This window comes from Leguminivora glycinivorella, chromosome 2 (genome assembly GCF_023078275.1).
Source record: "Leguminivora glycinivorella isolate SPB_JAAS2020 chromosome 2, LegGlyc_1.1, whole genome shotgun sequence".
Classification (NCBI taxonomy): domain Eukaryota; kingdom Metazoa; phylum Arthropoda; class Insecta; order Lepidoptera; family Tortricidae; genus Leguminivora; species Leguminivora glycinivorella.
In genome coordinates, this window is record NC_062972.1 from 16,922,551 (window position 1) to 16,932,911 (window position 10,361).

General features: G+C 36.4%; 1 protein-coding gene across 1 annotated transcript; it reads right to left on the reverse strand.

Moving 5' to 3' along the window:
* Nucleotides 1-212: 212 nt before the first annotated feature.
* Nucleotides 213-9,843, reverse strand: LOC125240249 (juvenile hormone epoxide hydrolase-like). The gene is made up of 7 exons (XM_048148086.1): nt 9,658-9,843; nt 3,943-4,119; nt 2,813-3,061; nt 2,294-2,440; nt 1,449-1,794; nt 826-1,057; nt 213-531 (listed from the first exon to the last, which is right to left on the reverse strand). The coding sequence occupies exons 1-7, from the start codon at nt 9,769-9,771 to the stop codon at nt 318-320; spliced, it is 1,479 nt and encodes a 492-aa protein (XP_048004043.1). The 5' UTR covers nt 9,772-9,843; the 3' UTR covers nt 213-317.
* Between the last annotated feature and the right edge of the window lie 518 nt (nt 9,844-10,361).

Here is a 10,361-nt window from a genome sequence, read left to right on the forward strand (position 1 = left end):
TGTCCATTTTACAAATTTATAATCAATCTGTGTGCCTATAGTATCACAGGGTAACCGTTGAGATCCATGGTTTTATTGTTGGCTGTACATTTGTATGGTAATACATTACTTACAAATACTTAATTAATAAAATATCTTTATTTCAGATAAACAAGGTAGATACTTAAAATAGCAACAAGAAGTACAACCTTCAAACCTTCGAGAAAGAGCTTACACCCATCTTATAGGCCAGCAACGCACTTCCAAACCTGCCGACAACGCAGTCTCAAGGTAACTATTGGTTTTTATAAACGTAGGCAATTGTAAAGATGGTAGATCTACATTTCAAACTTTATTTTCTTAAAGATTTTTACAGCCAAGAAAATATCATCAGCCAACTCTTGGGGTTTTTCTAATGCAGCAAAATGTCCTCCGAAATTATGAGTCGTGGTGCCTATGAGATTTGGATACTTCCAACGAAGTAAAAATTCTGGGTTGTAAAACATTTCGTTCTTTAAACATAAGAACCATGTTGGCACTGATGTTGGGATCCTAAAAAACACAAGATTATAATTTTAATGTCAGCCTAATGTGGCCCACTGAGTCATCAGTTCGCCGGACTATAGCGGGCTGTCATTTATTCGACGCTGTTTCATTTTCATTTTGAAATTGAAACATAACTGGCAGGTCGATATAATCCAGCGTAGTGAATGATACTGGATTTATTAAATAAAAATATAAAAAACTTCGAGAATTTAAGTAATTTTGAGTAATTTTGAATTTAAGTAATTTTGTAAGGATAGGTCAGGTAAGGTAAGATTTACTTTAAAAAGATGATACACTTACTGCTCCAACGTTAATTCTACTCTAGACAACTCCTTGTAGATTCTCATCGAAGTCGTTATACTTTCGCTGACCCAGTACACCATCACATTATCGATCAAATCTATCATACTGCCATTGTAATACTTGGACAGACCTCCGTCTTTAAGGAACTTATTCTCAGGGTCGGTGTATATCATGATTTTATCAAGTATGTAAGTTGCCAATCCAAGTGGAGACTCGTTTAATGCTATACCTGAAAGAATATAAAAAATCTTTACTAGCAGCTTCCCGTAACGTATCTGCATATATTATGATGTTTCTGGGAACGTTTAGATTTGACTTGAAATTGTTTCAGAGGTTTAAGCAAAATATATATGCGTTGAATATTTACAAAGGTTTCCGTTTAATTAAATTACAACTACATGAGGGACGAAATCGCCTGAAAATGCATGAAAGAAGCAGTATGATAATATAGTTAGCAAAGATGGAAGAAGGACCAGTTGCATCAACCACATTTGACAGACACATCTTCGTCACGCAGCAGAGGTTTATGTAACTTCCCATACAATAAAATTTAACGAATTATTTAACGGTGACAGACGGTTTGGTGCAACCGGCCCTTAATAGTTTGTCACGTGTCTTACCAATTGTATCCGGTTTCGTGGCCTGTAAATGACTGTACCCCGTCTCTTCAATCAAAAACTCTAACTTCTCCTTTAACGGATACATCTTCTGCCAGTGTTCAGCGTCGACAAACGTTGGCCAAATAGCTCCCAGCAGACGTCCAAGTTCCGCAGGCTTGGATAATGTCATAGGCATACTGGAATGGAAGCCTAGGACCTCATTGGGGAAGAGTGTAGCCATTATTGAGCCAATAACGTGGCCGAAATCCCCGCCGTGGATGTAGTATTTGGTGAAGCCTAGACGGTTCATTAGATTTCGCATCACAATTGCCATTTGAAAAGGACCCAAACCGGGTCTAACAGCACCCTGCAATAGAGAAAATACATTGGTAGTATAGCTTATTTAATTCATTACAATGCATAGCTAATTACTTGTAAAAAGTGCTCACATGCATGGCTTATCCATACTTCCATACTAATCCATACTAATATTATAAATGGGAAAGTATGTCTGTTTGTTTGTCCGTTTTTCACGGCAAAACGAAGCAACAAATTGACCTGATTTTTTAAGTGGAGATAGTTGAAGGGATGGAGAGTGACATAGGCTACTTTTTGTCTCTTTCTAACGCGAGCGAAGCCGCGGGCGAAAGCTAGTATAGTTATATTTATTATAAATCTGAAAAATAATAATCTATGAAACATAGTAACTAAAGGTTATCTATACCAACCTATATGTATGTATCTAATTCTTACTGTTTCCAATAAAGATAAAAGCAAAGGCATGAACAAACTAAACAAGACTAAGTACTCTATTGTTCTACATTAGTACCTACATAGACAAAATAACATAGGCAAACGGTTCTTACTTGTGAAAACCCGAATCCCGGTAAACTGGGGACGATAACCTCAAACACGAAGTCGTAGCCGGGTCGTTGAGTCGTCAACAGAGGCGCCACTTCGTAGAACTCGCGGAATGAGCTCGGCCAGCCGTGCAGCAACATTATAGGGAGGACCTGGAAGGCAGTCGTGCCGTCAGTGTGCAATGTGCATTAATGGGTAGGAACAAAAGTACTTATACGAAAACTACTTTCTGTAAAAAAATATAAGTTCGCAATTGTACCTACTTTTCCTCGACTAAGTAGGTGTCGACAATGCATGATTAATGCATACGTAATATCTGTGAGACATAATTCTCTACTCTGGCATAACGACTTTGTCTAAAGGCGACAAAAGAAATAGGTGTGGCGTGGAGAGTGAAAAGCCCATGGCAAATTTGAACTTCGTGTTTCTTCTACTTCACAGACTGGGTGTGTTATAACAATGTTCAATTGTATAGACGAAGTATAATTTTGATGTACGTACGAAGATTTCAAATTAATAATCACCTTAATATTTTCAGTTTCAGGTCGAACGCGCATGAAATGCAAGTCCAAGCCCTGCACATTAGTTTTAAAGTGATCAAACTTGTTGAAGAAACGTTCTCGCTCCTTTGGCTTATACTTGTACTGCCAGAAGGAGAATATTTGCTCCTGCGCCGAGGAATGCACGCCGTACGTCCACGCAGTGTCGTTGAAAGACTTCTGTTGCTCTAAGCGACGGTGGTGATCAAATTTTCTCACAAGCTGTTCTTGCATCTGTTGAGATCATAATAATTGTAAGTACTTATTATTTACACAAAAGTATACCTACTATACCTGTTTAACTGTTTTTTTTTCTGAGTGACACTGTGTAGCAGCCTGCTTCACTTTTGCACAGCAAAAATATAGCCAGAAGACACGTCACTCCCTAATTTTGTTACATTACGCTAAGTTTACTATTTTAGTTTTACCAGTTTTACTATTTTATTTCAACTACACAGAGGCTCACACAACATTTTACAACTTTTTTCTACTCCCGAACTGTTATTCGGCATTTACAGGGTCGTGCATAGATCTTTAAAACCCTACATAAAAGTCTATTCCTCAAAGCCAGCGTCTGCCGGCTTTCCGCGCATGCGCGCAGTATCGAAAAAACTGAAAACGCATTGTTTGGCTCTGTAACCATGGCAACGCATTGTTATAACGATACTGCACGCGTGCGCGGGAAGGCTTTGGGCAGCTAAGCTGACAGTGCAAACCTTTGCGTCAAAATACAGGAAACAGTGTGAATATCACGAAAGTTATTCAAGAAAACTATTGAAAACTATAAGTGCATGGTCGTAAAAAAAGTATTGTATGCAACGGTGTTTAACTGAGTCAAAAAATACTCGTGGCGTCTTAATAACAATTTTCGGCTTCGCCTCAAATTGTTACCCACGCCACTCGTCTTTTTTCTTGTCTTTCTTTTTTGACCTCCTTTAAACGTCTGTTGCATAAAATACTATTAATGGTGAAAACAATTTGTTTGATTTGTTTTTGGATTGGCTTTTGTTTGATTTGTTTTCAGACATATATTGGACTTACAATTTTTAAGTTTAGCTCTACTTAAATATAAGCTATACCTGACACTATGTTTCCGAAACATTTGTCTTACTTACAGCATCACTAAATACAATCCTGAACGGTCTAATGGATGTATCTCGACTATGCTTCGTGTGGTTAGGGCCCCACCATACGTCTAGGTCAACAGCGGGCAACTCCGGTGTATGAAACACGGCTGTGTATACATGATATGCTATTGCTGCTGCGATGATGGATATTACTGTCAGAGTAATCTGAAAATACACAATTTTATTATGTATGTAGGATAAGGGAAATAATGAAAATATATTGATTTAAACGGACACGATTTTATTACTAAATTAAAATAGGATTTAATCGCGGAACACTTTCATTTATATTTAGCCCGACGTTTATTTTGGACATGATATTACTCCCGTGGTCACACACAGCCAGGTGTCTGCCCGTCTGTGACTACAAACAATATACTTCCATACTGTTCAAGCATAATATAAACAAAAACAAATCAGCTAAGCGGCCGTTGACCTCTAAGGGACCGGCCACATCAGACCGTTGCGGCGCGCGCCGCGCCGCTTGGCGGCGCGCCTTACGTCCTTCCTATACAAAATGTACTGAGGAGACGTTTTTTGAATTACACTGAAGCGGCGTGGCGCGGACGCCCGTTGCGCGCCCCGAGACACGCGACGGTCTGGTGTGGCCGGTCACTAAGGCGAAAAAATCAGTTGTGTTATGTAGAAGGTTTTTAAATCTCATTTCTAAAAAAACTTTCAAATGAAGCTAAATATTGCATACTTTCAGATATGTTTGCTATTTATGTTAACAGACAAAGTATACTTGAATGACTTTATCCTACAACTTAAATACACGAGAAATTAAAAGTGAAATAAATCTTAATTTGTATATGAACCCCACCATTACACTTGAGTTAGCTCTTAATTAGTGATATTAATCGTAACTTAATGGCACTTAAAGGCACTTTAAAAATAAGAGGTGTTTATAAGCTAATTATCATTGCACACAGCTTTTGTTTAGACTTAATTAAAAAGTTGAGGGTATACTGTCCGCATCCTGAAAATATATACCTACATATATTATGTATTTAGTATGATGTTTGTCGTTTGAAGAAGTGCCACTGTAAAGAGCGTTAAGTAAATTGTGACTTTGTCATATGTGCTATTTAATATAAAAAAAAGTTAGTATTTGATAGGTATATTGATAAATAATACATTTATGATTGTTTTTGATGAAAGAATACATTTATCATGTTATGTTGTATTTTCTGGTCATGATGACATTGAATAGTTTCTAAGTTCTATTTAGAACTGCAATCGATATTTATTCCATTTTTTTTTTTTTTTTTTTTTTTTTTTTTAAATAAAATTTCCTTAGATTATTATTACGTTTCAAAGTCAAGGTCATAATAGCTTCATCAGTTTAAATGTAAGGTTTATACCATTACCATATTCAAGATCTTATGTGTTTAAACATAGCAATAAATTATCTCTTGTCCATAGGCAATACAAGCATAAGCAGTTAAAATATTTATCTACATATATTGCAAGGTTAATTAAAAGTCAAATAATTTACTATGTAAATTAAAAGTATAACACTTTGTAGTTATTGTTTTGAAACACCATAGAACTTTGTCCATATAACATACTTAATGTATTGTATTTGTAATTTGATTTTTGTACATAATATACTATTAATTTTGTTGAATATAGGGGATTTATATAAGTGCCCGAACAAAAAAAAGGTTTATCTAAAAATTAAGCAGTAAACTTAGCTAGATTAATTATTATGTCATTATTGCTGATGTTTTGAGGACAAACTGTACAACGTCATTTAATTTTAACATGTCATAGTTTCGTTTATCTGTCAACCCCTTATTTGCCAAGAGTGGCAGTGAAATTCGGGTAGCCTCACGTGCTATGCTCACCCCTTCATGGGATACAGGCGTGATTGTATGTATGTATGTATGTAATTTTAACACCTGACTGTTAAATTATAAAAAAGGCAAATGAGCAGACAGGAGAAGGTCAGGAGTGACAACTCATGAACACCGAACACCCGAATCATTAGAATCATGAAAGTATATTTATATTATTTATTTTGATTTGAAGGCGTTGTTTGTCCGGAAATCCCTCAAGAAACAGTTCTGGTTATTCCACAGTTTTGTTATTAGTGAATTGAGGGAGCTACCATATAAAATAAAATAACGTTACAGTAAAGCTGTACCAGGGGCGACTCACTCCGCGATACCAGGGGCGGCCCGTTCACTGGTGACGACCTTCACGCGGCGCAATATAATTCAATGTCAGCTGCTCGCGTGCGGTCCGTTTGTTTGTAGGTAAGAATTTAAAATGGCGGCATTTTGTGAACATCAAAGGAGTGAGACTTCTGTACTTGTACTATTATATATTCTGTGGCTGTACTGTGTGCATGTACTGCGGTACAAAACTATAATTAACAAGAAACGAACATACGTTGTTGTGTTTCATTTAAAATATAAATTTAATTGGAAACTTTAATTACTAATCTAGCTGCATCACAGCTGGTTCATAACAGCATAACTCTATATAATTTGCACAATTTTATTGTGTGTATTAGTTTCCATCGGCGATTTTACGCCCCGTGTAGGCCTACTTAGATAATGTGCACCCTGACAACAACGTGTCAGACCCTGTTTCCTGCACCACAGCTCCCCCCAAGTTTAGAGCTAAAGATTGTACTAGATTTCTTTTTTAAGCGAGGTATGTTAATTAAAGTAGTATGTAGGTAGTTAATGCGTATGTGGCAACGTCTTTATGTAGTCGTTGCTTGCCTGAAAGAGATTTATTACGTCTTGATTATTTATTTTTCATCATTTTTAAGCTGACTATAATAGCGAGGAATTCATTATGACACGTAACCTTTGTAATGTGATTTGTGTAGGTATGTATAGATCATATAGCTGACTTAAGGTTTAATACGGCTTATATTTTATTACTTTAGTTTATGCATGATGCTCACACGTTATAGAAACATATACTGCATGTCTTGTCAGACCAATAGTATTAGCAACTTCAAGGAAAATAAAATTTACATTTTTGTTTACTATTCATTGGTTCAATCTTTAGATGAAAATGTTCTTATACTCCTTCTGTATATTGTACGTACAGTAGGTAGGTACGTACCTACATAAGTTATAATTATTATAACGCTAAATAATCGATGAAGTCAGGCGTTACTTTTCGGAAATCCATTTTAATAGTAAACTAGAACTTTCCTTTGCTAATCCGCGAATACTATAAAATCATATGGGTATTTAATTATAAAGTCTCTGTATAATATAAATTTCATTGACATTAACAGTATTAAATCGGAGTACGTATTTTTTATCTTTAACTCAATTTGTGAAAGATAAGGAGCGGAAATTTTGACTTCATTCGTGCAGAATAGATAGGCTATCACTGTTAAAGTGTGACACAAATAGCTACGACGCCTTAAGCGGTGCCTTCGATACAATTTTGGAATAAAGATAGCAACGTTACTGTTAAAGTGGGGCATATATACCTAGCTACAACACATTTAGCGGAGCCCTCGATACAATTCGAGGAGAAAACATAGCCACGCCACTGTTAAAGTGGGATATGTGCTCCAAACAAACAGCTACAAAGCATTTAGCGGAGCCTTCGACACAATTTGCGGAGAATAAATAACCACGCCACTATTAAAGTGGGGCACATATAGCTACAACGCATTTAGCGGAGCTCTCGACGAAATTTGTGGAGAAAAAATAGCCACGCCACTATTAAAGTGGGGCACATATAGCTACAACGCATTTAGCGGAGCCCTCGACACAATTTGTGGAGAAAAATAGCCACGACACTATTTAAGTGGGGCAAATATAGCTACAACGCATTTAGCGGAGCCCTCGACACAATTTTGTGGAGAAAAAATTGCCACGACACTACTAAAGTGGGGCACATATAGCTACAACGCATTTAGCGGAGCCCTCGACACAATTTTGCGGAGGAAAAATAGCCACGCCACTATTAAAGTGGGGCACATATAGCTACAACGCATTTAGCGGAGCCCTCGACACAATTTGTGGAGAAAAAATAGCCACGCCAACTGTTCAAGTGGGGCACATGTAGCTACAACGCCTTTAGCGGAGCTCTCGACACAATCTGTGGAGAAAATATAGCGACGACACTGTTACAGCGGGGTATAGGTGGCTACGCCTACTACTAGCAGGACCCCAATAGTGCAATCTCAATTAATTGTCATCACTCGTCAGGGTTTTATTTCTTTGCTACCCGATACTTGACCAATCATCCTCGACGCTATCATAATATCGGAGTTATTCAAAAAATAGTTCACAATATGATATAAATTAAATCTTTATTTAAAATCTTATAAATATAATGTCTAATGCACGTATCAGTAAAAATTGCTGGAAACAATTACATGTCATCCAAATTACAGGCAATTACTTACAAAAAGAGACGTGCTCACATCTGGTACTTCTATGTTAAAAATTAAATAAGTGCCTACTAATAATATCAAGGCATCCTTAATACATTTTTCAACGTCAACTAAGTACATCAAAGTAATAAAAAGAGGTTCAAAAATAACTGATAGAAAAAATTAGGAGGTGACCATGACGCCAAGCTATAATCCCGTAATGTCCGCATACATCCTTTCGTCGGCATCGAAGTACGACCCGTACTATACAACGGCAAACAACAGGCAACACTGTTAACACATTTGTCTTTAAGAACAATCACTGTACGATTATGTTTTTATTAATAATTTGTTTGTATTTTGTATTTGTAATTCCTATTACCACGGCATAAAGTCTAACGATAGTCAGTTATTGGTGTTGCTGTTTGTGCCATGCATTCGGTATTAGTTAAGGCGCCATAGGATAGGACCGTGCAAGCGCGTCCTGTTTAAATGTAGGTATCAGTTACTGGCAATGGGCAGTTGGTCGTTATATTTATTAATATATTATTGAATGAACCAACGGAAAAAATATAGTTCAATTACTGGTTCTAGGAATTGTAAATATTGCTACAACTATATCTCCTTTGACGCATAATTTGTTAATTTATTTGTAATGTTGTGGAATGTTGTTGCAATTTAGATAACGATGCGATTTTCTTCTTAACTTTTTGCAAAGTGCGCTTTATCACCAACCAGAAAAAATATTTTTATAGACCAGACATGTTGTGGTTAACGTATATAATATACTGTTATATAAATACGCCTACGATATATGAAATCATATTCGTAAACATTGAAGTCAGAGATCACATCGATTGTCAGTAGGTAGTTTAATAGTTACATATTACTGTAAGTAATCTGTGATTTACGAATACTTATTTTACTCATACACATATAGAGGTATGTATGTAACTCTTGCCATCGTATCACTTTCCTACTGTAACTTAATTATTCACACCGTAAGCCTTTTGTTTGAAAAAGAAGGTAGTCGTATAAATTCCTTTCGTATGACCAAATATGAACGCAAATAAGTTTAGTATTTCGTTAACTTCTTAAATAGTTCTAATTATCGACAGGCAAGCTACTTAAATAATAGTACAATTTTATTTTAATGTGAGTTTACTAGCTTGTAGCTACGATTGTATGAAAAACGAAACTACACTCGCCGGTAATATACGGCGGTCGGCAGTTTCAAATATGATTATTCCGTGTTTGATAGGTATATTTCAATCTATTCAAAATAATCTACTCAAACTTTCATAAAGACAGAGTCCTTCTTATTATTTGTAAAGAATACTTACAGCACAACAATTTAACTTCTTTCCTGCCTCAATATCCTTAATATTCCGTTTTTTACTGGAATGTGTAAGTTTTTCTTCTTTTTTCTTTGCCTTTTTTCGTTTGTTACCTTCCATTGTTCACGTATTGAAAATTTAATTTAAAAAATATATAAATACACCTCATACGAACATTGAAATTATCAAACTGATAACTGTTTGAAACGAACAAATATGAAACAGGTGATATTAAGAATGTATCTAATCGTTATCTATCCGGTTTGAAATCGTAATCAGTGTGCCTACCGAATGCACAAACGCTCACAAACGAAACGCTCGTAGATATCTATTGTAAACGCTCTTGCGTATTGGCGCGACAGAGCCAGACTATCTTTCGCGGCGTTTCGTTTTCGTTTCGCGTCGTAGAAATGCCATTCGGCTACGGGGCCAGGCCCTCTAGCTAAGTGAGCAAATGTTGACACTTCGTAGATTTCTCTCTCTAATTGCTCTTTTGTATTGGTGCCACAATTTCAAATTCACAATTTGGATTTCTTTCAACCCCTTTTTGCCAAGAGTGGCACTGAAACTTAGTAGTTCATGTGCTCTGCCTACCCCTTTATGGGATACAGGCGTGATTATATGTATGATTATATGTATGTATGTATTGGTGCCACAGAGCTAATCGCGTATCGTTCCCCACAGGGCATCTACTATTGTACTTTGACTTT